The sequence below is a fragment of the Eumetopias jubatus genome, unplaced genomic scaffold (assembly GCF_037043125.1).
Source record: "Eumetopias jubatus isolate StellerSeaLion01/CBP00866 unplaced genomic scaffold, mEumJub1_p1.0 scaffold_13, whole genome shotgun sequence".
Taxonomy (NCBI): domain Eukaryota; kingdom Metazoa; phylum Chordata; class Mammalia; order Carnivora; family Otariidae; genus Eumetopias; species Eumetopias jubatus.
This window is the reverse complement of record NW_028274819.1, coordinates 103,513,110-103,527,966: the sequence shown is the minus strand read 5'-3', so window position 1 is coordinate 103,527,966 and position 14,857 is coordinate 103,513,110. Positions and strand designations below refer to the sequence as shown.

At 54.6% G+C, this 14,857-nt stretch overlaps 1 protein-coding gene across 1 annotated transcript in view; it reads right to left on the bottom strand.

Moving 5' to 3' along the window:
• Nucleotides 1-14,857, bottom strand: part of DRD2 (dopamine receptor D2) — a 60,903-nt gene that overhangs the window by 9,500 nt on the left and 36,546 nt on the right. The window contains exon 2 of the mRNA XM_028105889.2: nucleotides 3,392-3,707. Coding sequence (XP_027961690.1) covers nucleotides 3,392-3,676 — 285 coding nt within the window. The 5' untranslated portion in view covers nucleotides 3,677-3,707. The remainder of the gene's footprint in view (nucleotides 1-3,391; nucleotides 3,708-14,857) is intronic.

Below are 14,857 nucleotides of genomic sequence, written 5' to 3'. Positions count from 1 at the left end.
CGTCCCTACACCCCAAAGGGCTTTCTAGGAGCACAGAAGGGAGGACTTTCCTCCACAGTCCTGGGGGCAGCTGACTCAAAGACTCAAGAGAAATTGTCAGCAGCCACCTCCACCTACTGTGGGCATGTGGGCATCTCACGCTCGCACAAGACAGGGTTGCTATACCCGCTCACGGGTGAGGGAACTGCAGCTCACACTCAGCAAGTGTGCAGCAGGGCTGGGGTTGACGCGAGTTCTTCGGGTAGCACAACCTATGCTCTTCGTGACCTGTCTTAGGAAGGGCCATCTAGCTTGTTGAAAGAGGGGATACTTACGTAAAAACGACTAAATGCACATAAAGCGTGAAAGGAGAGATTATCGTTGCAAGAGGGGGACACGCTTGGAGTCAGAGAGGAACGTGGACCTGCCCGAGATGACCCAGGGATTGAGTGGCAGAGGAAGGACTGGCCCCCAGGTTTGCTAGTGCAACTCCAAGGCCGTGTGTCGGCACCTTTGGACACCACTTCTTGACCTCATTGCTCATATGAAGCTGAGCCATGAGCTGGCTCAGCAAAACCCTAATCATAACTGGCCCGCGTTAAGCAGGTGCTGTGTCAGGCACTGAGATGTGTCATCTCTACCCATGGGGGCAGCAAACCTCTGAGTCCAGTGATACAGCTACTACCCCTCCAGACCTGCAGCCAGTGACACGCCCTCCTGCTCTGCCGCTTTGCCTACTTTTTTCTTGGCCTGGAGTGCAAGTGCCTTGCTCCGTCCCCTGGATAATCCTTCCGGAAGCATCACTGCTTCCTGCAAGACTTCCTTGTCCCCACATGCCCCCCATCATGCTCCACATCCCCCGTGGGGACTGCTCCGTTGTCACCACCATCAGACTGCACGACAACGGTCCTATCAGGTCTTCGCTGATGGCAGGCAAGCCCCGAGGATGCCGTAGGACAAGGCCGGGCTCGGTACCTGCCGAATGAGTGAATAAAGGTGACCTTGGCCTGTCCCCTTCTCAATCTCATCTGCCCACCTGGAAAATGCACACAGCAAACCCTCACCTCACAGGGCAGTGAGGCCGAAATGCAGACAAGTGACCCTGGCTCTCCTCTCTCAGGCCCGTCTCCACATGGAAAGTGGTGGAGTTGGGAATTGAACCTGGTCCTCTCAACTGCAAACCAGCATGCTTTCCATATGCTGAGCCGAGGAACTAATAATGCACATCCAGTCCCACACTAGACATGCTCTGCCATCAGAGGCACTCATATCGCTGGAAAGGGGACAGGGTGGAAAACTCTGGACAACAAGAGTGTCTGTTAGAGAGGAGTCAGGACAGTCTCTAGGGAAAATAAATGGCTGAGACGACGTCCTGTAGTAGGGCTCATGGTCCAGCTCTTGTTTTGAAGGGACACAATAGGAAAGTTAGAGCACTCCCTCTGAGACACCGTTCTCCACCCTGTCCCCCAAAACGCTGAGCCTCCCCTCCAAAATAATGGTGAACAGCTATGTTGGAAATACCTGTCCAAAGGACTAACAAATGCCCCAGAGCCCCAGGACAGCCCGTGTACAGATCTGGCCCCAAACTAGAGTGTTTGGGGAGGAAGCCCAGAAGCCACACGCAGAGCTGCAGGCCGAGCTCGCCTCCCTTTGGATAGAGGGGGCCTGGCTGCCTGGGCGCAGGGAGGGCCCTCTCTACGAGGGTAAGTGCTGCATGTGTACTACCATCATCTTCATCTTCATCACCATCATCACGGTTTTACGTACTGTTCATTATGTGAGCCCTGCCACTGTAAGCACTTTACACATATCAACTCATTAGCCTCTCCAGCAATGCCACGAGGCAGATACTACGATGATCTCCTTTATATGGATAAGGAAAGTGAGGCACAGAGAGGTTGTTCGCTCTGCTGCTCACTCCTCATGTTTCCCTGATGGTCTGAGGCCTGGGACCCTCCTTTGAGAGCGAGCAGGAAGGGAACCGGCATTAGGATTAAGAAGGGTTCCTCAGGGAGAGGCCGTCAGACAGGACATGGATGGACAGAGTCTGGTGGCCCTCACAGATGTGTGAGTCATGGAGGAAGCAGACCCCTGGCCTGTGACATCTGTAGATTTTATGTCTGTTTCCTTTGGGTTCTTCCTTAACATCCATTTTGAACGTTTCAGCCCGTTTGGGCTGTGCTAAAGGAACCCAGGGGAGTGATAATCCTGAGCACCAGGGGGAGGAGGCACAGGGACCGCCCCCCCCCCCCAGGTGGGGAGACAGGGAGAGGGGCCACTCTGGACCAGCCTCCCCTCCCCACTTCAGCTTCTTCTAGATGTCTCCTCTGCTCAAGCCTACAAAATTTCATGTTTTCCTTTAAAAACGGAAGAAACTTCCCTCCCAGCCAGGGACTTGCCTCCGTGGTACGGGTAAGGCCCTCGCTTGCCCAGGCAGGAAGGTACCTGCCCAGCGATCTGAGTGACCTTAGCCTTGGCTCTTCCCTGAAGGGCTGGTCCGTTCCCAGACCCCAGAGTCCTTGGCCGAGAAAGGGGCAGGATCCAGGACCCAACCCCTCAGACCCTCCCACGTCTGCCTGTTAGCTCTGGAAAGTGTCCACCGGGAGGGGCCTCCACCCTTAGGGACTCCTCCGTTAGTCGTTCTTCCCTTGCTGTGCAACCTGTCAAGACAGGCAACTTCTTAAAGCTTCTGTTTCCTCTTCTGTAAACCGAGAATAGTATCAACTCCAGGATTAGCATGGGTGTGGAGTCCATGTCTGCAAAATGCCTGGCGCAGTGCCTGGACCACAGCGGGGGCTGCCTGCTCTCTATTCGGACGAGCCCTCGGGGACATTCCTGAGCAAAGGGCCTGCGGCACAGCCCACAGACACCCCTGCCTGGGGGTCCCAGACACAGGCACTAGACCAAACTGGGGGAGAGGGGAGGGATAAAGAGCACACCGAGCAGCTGCCCCTGCTTTTGAAGGGGGAAGAGAGAACAGGAAGCTTCCGGCCTGAAAGCATGAACATCCCCCTTCCTTGAGGATTCTCCTCAATGGACTCCCATTTCCAGCATGATCTAATGAGCCAACCTGGGGCCAGAGTTCCAGCTGGGACCCACCAGCTGCGTGATTTCTCCGACCACCTGGCTCACCACCTGTGAAAGGGTGTTTGTGTTGCGGTGACTTCGCAGGGCTGCTCTGAGGGCCACATGGGGAAACGCCGAGTACAGAGGATGGGGCACGAGGTGTGGCCCTTAGTAAGCACTCTCCAACTGGGAGTTGGGATTGTCAAGGAAAAAGCAGCCCATTTTATCAGGAGAAAAACTGAGCCCCGAGTGGAGGAAGAGGCCAGACCCGTGGAGAAGGCACCGGGCAAATTGTTGGTGGGAACCAGGGAGGAGCCACGCCTTCAAGGCCAGGGTGCAGACCTACCTCCAGGTAGACGACCCACGGCATGACGAGCGTGGCCACCAGGAGGTCGGCCACTGCCAGGCTGACGATCAGGTAGTTGGTGGTGGTCTGCAGCGCCTTCTCGCGGGACACGGCCATGCACACCAGCACGTTGCCGAAGACAATGACAAAGATGAGCAGGGTGAGCAGCATGGCGTAGTAGTTGTTGTGGGGCTTGCCGGGCTTGCCTTCGGACCCGTTGAAGGGCCGGCTCCAGTTCCGGCTCTCCAGATCGTCATCGTACCAGGACAGGTTCAGTGGATCCATCGGGGCAGTGGGGCCACTGGGCGGCCAGGCTCTGGCCAGGAAAAATAGACACAGGGAGTGAGCAGGAGGACCTCCCCAAGCATGCTGCCTCCCACAGAAAGCTCTGGAGCTAAAGCCAACCACCCTGGCAGTTTGTAGCACTTTCCAGCCTCGGGATTTTCAGTTCTGTATCTAACAATTTTCTTAAAATGTTGGAGCCCGTGCCACTCTTCTGCTGGCAAGTCCTTGCAGATGGCAAAACAAATGAGCAAGTATGGGTTTTTTAAAGGATAATAAAATAAATGAGCTTGAAAAGAGCCTATCATTCATTGATTTATTTATTCAACAAACACTTAGTAAGCACATCCCATGCACCACACACTTGAGATAATGTAGCGAGGAGTTCCAGCTTCTACAGGCAGGAACAGGAATATGCATTCATTCATTCTTGAGTCTATAAATATGTAGTGAGCATTGTTGTATGTAGTGCTAAAAACATGGGCAGGAACAAAATATGCATGGTTCTCCAGCACAACAGCCGATGAATCAAGCAGTTTATTCTCTAAGCAGTGGGCACTAGGAAATGGAATGCAGGAGAGACACATAACCTAGATTAAGGATGGAAAGAAGACTTTCCAGAGAAAGTGACGTTCGACAGACACCCAAAGGTGCATAGGAATTAGCCACGGGAAGAGCTGGGAGCCCAGGGAAAGGTCTCGACACAAGCAGCAGCATAAGCCAATGACAGAGCGAGAGAGCAGGTGCCCAGTGGAAGGCTAGAGGAGATTCATTCGGGATAGCTGAAGCCCAGACGGACTCGGCATGAGCTGAACTGGGGAGCCTGCCACAGCAAGATCCTAGACAGCTTTACAAGTGATGCTAGATTTGACTCTGAGGGCAGTGGGGATCACATGATCGGATATGGCTCCCAGAGAGAAGGTTCTAACCGCTGTATAGAGGATGGAAGGGTGTGGCCAAGCGGGTGGCAAGACAGCAGCTGGGAGGCTGTAAGAACCCAAGGAAGAGACGATGAGCTTCTGCCAGAGAACCCTGAGGACTTCCTGAAGGAGGTGTCATGTGAGATGCAGTAAAAGGAGGAATTAGCCAGGCAACAGAATTTGGGAGACCTTGCAGCTAGAGAGAATACAACACAGCACCAGACAACAAACAATTCTGTTTGGCTAAAAACGTAGGGCATGGGGGTTTGGGAATGAAACTGGAGGGCCATTCATGGGCCAGATTGGATCTCATAAGCTTCGGAGCTCCTGAGAGGATGGGTGCAGAGGAAAGACCATTGGGCTGGTGTTTTAGAAAAGTGGCTGCTGCAGTGTAGGGGGACTTTGGAGGGAGCCAGGCTGTGGCAGTAATTCAGGGAAGAGAGGGTGGTTGTCTAAACGAAGGTGGCAGCAATGAGAACAGGGAGGTGTTCAGAATCAGTAGCTAACTTGCAAGTCAATTTCATGGAATTTGCTCATTGCGTAGATGTGGGATGGGAGAGGGGCCGGGGCACATGGCAGGGAGAAGGTGTAGAGGAAGACTGCGTTTCTGCCTTGGGCTCTGGAAGGCAGGAGGTGCGGCTCACCGAGAATGGGAAGCAGAGAGCCTGAGCGGCAGACTTGAGCTGCATCGGGCATTGATGGGCTTGACAGCCTGTGTTTTGGTTGTGATTGGAACATAATGCACATATAATATAGCTGGCTTTTCTACTAACAAAAGTGTTCCCAGTTTACATGATGGAATGCAGCTTATCAGTATTTCAAGGCATTCCACAGAAAGCACCATGATTTCTGGGGGCTTTGCTACCCAAAGGGATTGGAAATCCACTAGTTTATGCCATGTGGGATGAACGTGGTACCATGTCCAAATCAGGGAGGCGAGCGCACCAGCCACAACAGGTCAGAGGGGACTCTGGAGAAGGGTCTGCCCACCTTCCACCCCTATCCTCGTCTGACACACCTGCTCTGCCGGCTCTCAGCAGGAACATGGATGATGTCTTGCCCAGCACCACCAGTCTGGAGTCTCTGGGGAGGGCAAAACACCTAACTCCACGTGAGGTGGCATGAAATGACCCCCATGCAACAAATCTTCCAGCTCTAAGGTGGTGAAGCTCGGCGTCACAGCGATGCTGCCCTCTGCGAACACACACAGCGGAAGAGCTACATGCACGTATGGATCACGCAACAGGGGCTGCTCCTGGTCCTTCATGTTCTCAGTCAGCATCTATCAAGCCTGGAGCCATAAAGCCATGTGCCAAGCACTGTCGGGGGCCTGGAGACATGGAGGCTCCTGAACGTTCTCTCTGCCTCCCCCTGCACTTCCTCTCCACGGGGCCAGTGGCCTCTGATGGAGACTCTGCGGCTCCCTGTCTGGCCCACTCCACCCCTTCTCGACACCCAACCAGACTCACAATCCCGAGCCTGCCTATGATGTCACTTCATACACCCGCAGAGGATTTGAGAGTTTGCTCCGATACATACATATTGGATGGTATATATATTATCTCATTTATCCTCAAAACCACCTCCAAGGCTTGTAAATATTATTGCAATTCTACGAATGAGAAAAGTCTTTGGAAAACATCCCTTCCCCTCCCCTTGCTTGCCTAGCCCCTACCTGTCCTTCAAAGCAAGGCTTGCGCAGAAGCCTCCTTCCCCGGAACCCGATCTCAAGTACTCTAGGCTGGACCACCTCCCTCCCTCCGTGGTGGGGTCCCACAGCATTGTTCCTGAGTTCTGTTCTGGAACACACCTCCTCTGTGTACCTGTTCCACCCCCCCCCCACCCACTGGATTTAAGCATCTTAAGGTTACACCACATCTTGCTCATGCCTTGTTCTCTGGGATCTGCAGATAGTAAGTTGTTTGCTGAACTGAGTCAGAGGCTCTGTGAGTCCAGCTGGGAAGGAAAGCCCTCTGCCCTGGAAGAGCTACAAAGATAGGCCACCAGATGGACAAGAGACAAAAGAGAAAGACAGCCCAAGAGAACCGCGGTGTTGCATGTTGGATCCCCAAAAATAAGACTGAGGAGGAAGTTAGCACGCAGGGAATTTACTGGGGAATGTCCTCAGGATGGAGGCTTGCAGAGAAGGGCAGGAAGCAGGGCTGGGCCGAGGACAAGCTGGGCTACTTTGCAGTCCCCTCAAAGGCCTCAGGTGACCCCCTCAGGGAACCTACAGCAGTGTCCCCTCTCATAATGTCACAGGGCGTGGGCTAGCCCAGGGAAAGGGTGTGACCTTGAGAGAGGCGTCTCTCTTCAAGTGGGCACCTGCCAAGAGGGTAGGCGCATCTCAAACTGTCAGCTGTCGGCAGGCCCAACAGTTGGCGAGGGAGTGTGTTGGTCCTGCAGGGGTCCGGTGCCCACTCCACCACTGGGCCGCTAGAGTGCGTGCTCAGAAATCAGAGACGGTGTGCACAGGGGCACGGCTGGGGTGCTCATGGAGGGCTTCCTGTAGGGGGAAGAGCTTCCGCCAGGACTTAAAATCATGGGTACAAGTAAGATAGCAAATGTGAGCGTTGCTGGTCAGGGCAGGTTAGGGGGTGAGCACTCATCCCTCAGCGTGCTGGCTTCTCTGCAGGACAAGAGTGAGTCCCTTCATCCAAGGCTGGAAAGGCCTCATGCATTTAATTTTCTAATTCAGTATTTATTCTAGATAGTTCCTTTTTTTGTTCTGATACAAATGTAATAGATTAATGTTACAGAAAGAATGGGAAAACCTAAATGCCTGTAGACCCTATTAATATCTCGGTGCAGGATTGTCTTCCAACCCCCAGAGCTAGCCCCAGTCCCTACCGTGTCCTCAGCACCCTTCCTACCTGGGGCCGACATCACTCACAAGCGGGGGCCGTCTGGCTAGCTCCCATGCAACACCAAGCAGAGCGGGAAATTTAGACATCAGCAAATCTTGCCCCACCGAGGAGGTACTCTAGCATGAGAGATACTAGTGTAAGATAGGGCTGAGAACCAAACAACCCAGGTTCCAATCCCAACTCCACCGTTACTAGCTCCGGCGTCCGGGCCAGACTATTTGGCTTCCTTGAGCCTCGGTTTTCCCACCTGCAAAATGGGGATAGCAATTACTGTCGTGAGGATAAAGTAAAATGATGCATGTGTGGCCGGCCCAGGTAAACTCTCAAGGATTGTGAACTTTACAAATCAAACCAAGCAAAACAATTAAAAGAAACAGTCACTCAGACCACGAGGCTGAGGCTCCTGGAGGTGAAGTGACTGGACTGTCCAAATGCAGTCCATTGGGGTCAGGGGTTGCCCTGGGGTCCCGCTGTTATACCATGCCACCTCCTACGGCTCGTCCTTGGAAAGTGGGGGTCTAGGTGAGGGGAGAAGGGATCCGAGACGCAGCAGACAACCCCTGGGAGGGAGTAAAGGACAATAAAGGCAAAGTTTATGCCTGAGCCATGTAATACCAATTGCCATATTTCCTAGGCTCCAAAATAGAGTTGAATGTAAGATGAACCATTGTTTAATGCACCAGTAGGAAAGAAAAAAATGCTATCCAACTGCAATACAGCTCTAAGATGGGGTCCACTGTAAAATGCATTCTGATTTCAGAGTCATTGAAATGTGTGTATGTGGAGGTGGGGGAGGTGTGCATCTTAGAATGGTTAAAATACCGTGTCCTCCCGGCCACTCCTCTTTTGGCGCTTTCTCGGGACACCTGAGAAAACCCATCAGTCCCCACTCGGGACCTGCCCCAGGCCCAGCCGCAGCCCTTCTTTTCCTTCTGCCCAGGGCTCCAGGGGATGTCCCAGAAGAAGGCACAAAGGAAGAGCCAGGCTGTGGTCTTTCTCACCCCAGGGGCTCTTGCCCTAACCCTTGAGCCTCTCTGTCCCTGTCAGAGCTTCTGCTCATTGTGGGGAGGGGGGAGCTCCAGGTATTCTGGCCTGGTCCTGGCCCCAGAGAAGCCAGGTGAGGTCAGGGCCCACTGTGTGCCTCCCGGAGCTAGCAAAAGCCAAGCTCGATAGCAATCGGCACCGTGGATTTGCCAGGATGGTCCAAATTTCGTGTTCCTTTTTAAAAAAGAGATGGCTACATGTATGACCCAAGGCGAATTATTCCTACAGGAAATTTCAGATAAATAAATCTCATATTATTTTTAAAACTTTCTGTCATCAGAACAAGAATCTTGATTTGGGGTTATAAAAATATGGTCACCTTGCTCACCAGCCTCCAGATGCCACCTCCATTCTCCTCCAGGTGGCTACCATCTCACGTGTAAAAGCTCCAAATCAGTCCCCATCAAGGAGCATTTAGTGAGCGCCAAATACATACATGGTCACTGCCATTGCTTAGCTACTTAGTCCTGTCTCCTGGAACAGGGATGGACAATCTAACCCTGTTGGTAAGGAATGAAATGTGTGCCTCTCAGTGTGGGCCTTGGGGAAGTCATAACCCCCAAGGTGATGGTATTCGGATCTGAGGTCTAGATGACAGGAGGATAGGGTCCTCGGGACGAGATGAGCACCCTTAGAGGAAGAGACACCGGAGTCTCCCCCTCCTCGCGCCGTGCGAACACACCGTGAGAAGGCAGCCATCTACAAGCCTGGAAGCGAGCTCTCACCAGAACCCAACCATGCTGGCCCCTTGATCTCAGACTGCCAGCCTCCAGGACTGTGAGGAAATTAATTTCTGGGGTCGAAGCTCCCCCATCTAGGGTACTTTGTTAAGGCAGCCGGAGCTGACAGAGACACCAGCAGGAGGAGCGGCTGCCAGTCCCCCAAAGTATCACCCTCCTTTTCCCTGTGCAGGGAAGTGGGGCATTGCTGCTCCCCACGCCACCCTCCCCAGCAGACTGCTGGCAGAGGAGGTCCCGCTATGCTCTGGGGCCTCCTAGGGTTTTCTTTCTCAGCTGCCCTGGTGCATGGGAAAGAGGAGGGAGCTAGGAGCTTGGGGAGCTCCGGGGTGTGGGGTCCCCACAAGCCTCAAGCCATCTAAGCGCCAGAGATCCCCTGACCCTCACCTGTCTCCAGTACTCAGCTCAGAAGGGCAACCATCGACTGAAAGACCTTCCAGAATCATCCACTCCGGCAGTCTGTTCCCCTTGCATCGAGTTCTCCTGAACATCCAGCCTAGCTCCGCTCCACTCTGATGGTTGCATTCCTCAGAGCCCATACCGCAGAGCTTCCCAGCGCGGTGTCTGGGGTGAATGAGGTGTGCGGGCTTGTCAGTGGGCATGGATGGTGGAGCTGGCTTTTCCAGCCTCCGGGCCTCCACCACTTATCCTTTGGGCTTTCCGCATGCGAACATTTCCTGTTTGTGCCCTCAGTTGACAAGGAGCTAGCTGTCCAGTTGAGGAAGGCAGTGAGAGCCCAGACAGGGAGCTGGGGCTGAGCTGGCCCACGGAGGCTGCCCTGGCCAACTCACACAGTTGGCCAGCCTGCGTTGGGGCAGGGGAGGGGAGGAGGGGAAGGTGGAGGCTGTTGAAAGGAGGCAGGCAACTCTCCCACCTCCCCCCACAGCTGCAGACACAAACAGCCTCTCACGAGTATGTTGGAAGAAAAAAAAAACTCCTTTAAAATTCCACAGTTTGAGGCTGACACCCCAAACGTGAAGGCTACATTTGCCCTTGGTCCCCAGCCTGGTGGGGTGGGGCCAGAAGGGTCAATCCATTAGGACAGCCTGGGACCCTGGAGGAAAGCTGGCTGATTGGGGGGGGGGGGGGGGGCGGGACGGAGGGAAGGGTTCTGTCCTCTCTCTAGTTTGATTCCGTCCACCTGCAAAACCTGGGGGCTCAGGGCCCAGAGGTAGGGCAGGAGGAACCCTTGGCGCACTATAAACTCCAGCAGCCTGCTTCCCGCTGTGCTGCCTCCCCGGAAAGTTTGGCAGTTGAAGGAATCAAATTGTCTAATTAAAATTTAACAATCTCTTATCAGGCTCTATGGCTGGTGAGACACCGCTGTCTTAAACACATCATTTTCCCTCTTTTCTGAAATTTGAAGCATTTCCATGGAAAAGGAGGGGTGGGGAGGAGAGTACTTGGTATTTGCATCTCAAAAGCAGCTTGTAGGAAGCCTGGGGGGGGGGGGATTGGAGGGGAGTAGGGAGGGAGTGGGTAAGGGGCTCTCCCCAAGACCCAGGTATCCAAGCCCCCGGGCTCCTCTCATGGGGTCCAGACTCAGGGGTGGGCACCTCCCCTGTGCCTCCTGTGGCCCCAGGAAGAGTGGGATCTGGATCGAAGAGGGAGAGGATGGAGCCCCCAGTCCTTCCTACAACAAGGGGAAACCAGAAGTCTTTAACTAATGACCTTGCTTCCTGGGCCCAGGAGGTCAGTGTGGGCAGGAGAGCAAGGGAACTGGGGCCTCGGGTTCCCAGAGCCCTCAGCCCGGCAAGGAGGGTCTTCCTGGCTCAGACCTTGGGAAGGCCAGTGTGGTGGATGATGGCCAGGCAAGGGGAAGGAGGGGTGGATGCTGCCACCTCCGGGCTCACCCTCTCCTCGCCCCTGAATCTTCCCTGGCCTCCCAGGCCCAGACACGAAGGGGGAGCTGGGCAGTGAGGCCCTGGGTCTGGCTCCGGTGCCAGCAGTCATTCTTAAGGGAAGAAACACTGATGCTTTTGCCCGGGGGTGGGGGAGGGCCCAGGTACCGTCCTGTACCTACAGGTTCTAGGGTTTGGCCATGGGGTGGGGTACCTCTTCCCTCCTGGATTCCTGCCCTTGCTCCTGCTTTTCTCCACCCAGAGCCTCAGGGCAGCTGTGGGGAATCAGGTGTGTACTATTTAAAGAGACCTAGGCTAGTGGGGAAACCAGCCCTCCAGAGGCCTGGGAAGGAGGGGAGGCCACATACCGACACCGCCCACTCTGTGCCCTTTCCAGATCTGGCAAACCTCCTTAGTCCAACCCGGAATCCTGCAGGGACAGAGAGGGAGCAAAGCACGGGCCAAGCAACCAGCCCGCTGCGGGGTCTGGCGCTATTATCTGTGGGGAGAATGATCCAGGTTTCCTTAGAAAGTGTGAAACCGCCTGGATGACTCTCTTCCATTCTTGTTCGCTGGCTGTGTCTGGTACCACCCAACAGGAGCCAGGAGAGTGGGTGCGGTCCTAAGAACCATCAGTGGCCCACCCTGAGGGCGGTATCCCAGGCACCTGCTCTGAGCCTGGAGCTAAACCTGGCCAGGCAGCCCCTTGCCTCCTACCTCACGGCAGAGAGAAGCTGCCCTCGGGTGCTCGCTCAACTTCCTGTCCTTCCTTCCGAAAAGCTACCAGCATAGGTGCCACCTGCTCCCCCCTCCTGGGTTCCCGTGTCCCAACTCCTAACCAGGCCCAGCCCTTCCAGGTAGGTTCAAGATCCCGTCGTCCCGGCTGACCTCGTCCTCCTTGTCACGCTCCAGGACAAGCCCTTCTCCAGGGAAGCCTCCCCGAGGCTCCAGTCCAGAGCCATCCTCTGCCGTACTAGGCTCACGGCACCTGGGCTCCTTGGTGGCCCTCATCACAGGTGTAATTAAGTCACTTGTCTAATGATTTGTTTAGTGTCTGTTCTTCTGGCCAACCTGGGAGCTACACCGGTGTAAGGATGACACTTATCTTGTTTTTTCTTTTTGGTCTTCTCACTTTCCAGCATGGTGGTGGCCATGGTAAGTAAATGTGTGGGAGGCATCCATGGGAGCCGGTACACCACTCAAGTGGGGAGGAGCCAGGCCCAGGGTCTTTTTCTGCCCTGGTTGTTGTTTCTCCGAGCCTGGATCCTTCTCGAGGGGTACCAGTCGCCTGCCCCGAGATCTCTCTCTGGCCCCCTGGGTCTGGGTCATGGGGTTGGATACCCAGCTGGTTGGGGTCCACTCAGGCAATTTTCCAGTGGGCACGCGGGGTTACAAGCCGTTGAAAGAGAGAACACACGTGTGTGGTGAGTGAGTGTAGGTGTGGGGGGAGGTGGAAAGACAAGATGAATTCTGTGGGAAGGGATGCCGAGAGCCGGTGGGGATGGCTTCTGGGCTCTCAGAAGGCCTGGGGGGCCCAGGGGTTCGCAGTGTCTAGATGAGCACCCCACGGCGGGAGTGATGTCCCAGCAGGCCAGCGCGGCTGGAGCCATTTCTCACGCGGCACCAGCCAGCAGCCATAAAGCATCCACGGGGAGCCCCCGAGTGTCGCTGGGACAGGGTGGGTCCCAGGGAGAGGCTGAAGCACTCACGGCTCTCCTGTTGTGAAGGCGGGCCCTGCGTGGGAATTTCTCCAGGAGCAGAAAGAGACCAGAGTGGAGCTTGACTGGGGCCTCCCCACCCCTCATGCTGTCATCCTGGACACCCTCTGTGTTTCTCCCTCTTCCCAAGATGGCCAGGTACCTGGGGTCTGTCCAGGGGTCCTTGGGAGTGTGGAGTGCCCCGAGAGACTGGCACAGAGGAGGGCTGTGGGGCCTTGAGACCTCTCCCAGGTTGGCTCAGGCCTGGGCCTGGGCACCCCCGCCTGCCCTCCTCCCGAGGTCTACGATATGGTGAGGCAGGGTCTGGAGACCCAAGGAAAGCAAGAAGGGCATCTGCCTGACAGCCCCGTCCCTGTGCATTTTGAAGGCTCCGTAAAAATGTCTCCTCACAAACTGTCAAAGTGTCACAAATTAATTAACTGTTAGCTGGGAGTGACTCAGTGTGGGGAGGGGGTGGGGAGAGAAGGCTCCGGGAATGCTAAGCAGGGTGGTGAAGGTACTGTTCTCTGCGTGTGTGAGCTGCCTTTTGATTAAAAATCCTCGCAGCTCAACGCCCTGCGCCCTGCGAGGGAAGGGGCAGATCACTGGGGCAGCTCACGTGCCGAGCAGGAAATTGGCAGGTGGGAAGCAGGGTGGAGGGCGTGGGGCCTGGGGCCCCCTCCCCGAGGAAGGGAACACAGTGGGGAGAAGGAAGCCTCTAGAAATTGCTCAGATCTAAATTCAGAAAGGAGCCCACAGGCTGACACTGTTTTTTCCCCCTTTCTTTCTCTTTCCCTCCCTTTGCAATCACGCCCCCCCCCCCCAAGGATGACAAGAATTGGGAAGTTGAGCTGGGTTTGCCCTGAGGGCCCGGGGCACGGAGCCCAGGAGGCAGGTCCACTTAGCCAGACTCACCAGCAGGAGCCAGGAGAGGAGGGAGGGCGGGTCTCAGACCAGTCTCCTTGACCTTTACTTTAATTTCAGGAAAGAATTGAGAAAACATGCTCTTGAAAGCCAAGAGGGAGACAAATCCTGAACCTTATTGCTCTGAAAGGAGGAAAAACAGTCCTTGCTATTTGGCAGAAAATTGCTTCGCTTTATGAAAAGACACCCCGTTCATGAAAACAAAGAGTGGGTGAGTCCAAATAGCAGCCGGCATCCACCAAACTGCTGCTGGGAACACTGGGGTCCCACGACACCCCCAATCCTTCCACTCCAGCAGGCTGGCACTGCGGACTATGGGGACATTTCTTTTCCAGGAAGGAGAAAGGAACCCTTTCCTAAATGCGGGGTGGGGGAGCAGGGGCAGCAAGATCTAACTTGATGACTCCTGCCCAAATACCTATCTGGTGTCTATACCGCAAAGACCAACTGAAGGTAAAACTTCACGGCCTGGATGCAATCAGCAAGATCCAGATTGTGGAAAAATATAATAAAAGAAACAAGAAAGCCAAATCGGCCGATTATAATGTGGAAACTTACTTGAGTCCTGATTCAAAGAAACCAACTTTTTAAAGATCCCTGACATTTCACGAGACCATTGAAAATCTGAAGAGTGGATTTGGACACTATTAAGGATTCCCTGGGAACGATTTTTAGGCACGGCAGCAGTTTTCCGGTTCATTTTTGTAGCATCCTGATCACGTCGGGATACACAGTGAAATAGTTACAGATGAAACTAGATGATGTCTGGGATCTCTTTGAAATGAGTGTAAGGGGGTTACGGATGACTCAAGATCGGCCATCTGCTGGTCGTGGTGGAAGCTGGGGGACATACCAGCCTTGGGTCCTCCCTTTCCCAGAGGATGGTGGCTCAGTTGGCAGGACAGGACATAGTAAGGGACAAATGGAACAGCTCCCGAGCTCCTACTCCGTGCTTGTCACCGTGTGAAGCACTGAGCCTAGATCATTTCCCTTCGTCCGCACCACAGCCCTATGAGATGAGACATGATTTCCGCATCTCAGATGAAGAAAGAGGAACAGAGGGGGGGATCTGGCCGGAGTTCACCCAAGCGGCTTAGGGACACAGATCCATCTGCTCGCAGAACCTGCAGACAGGGTTCCTTCAAGGGCATGTC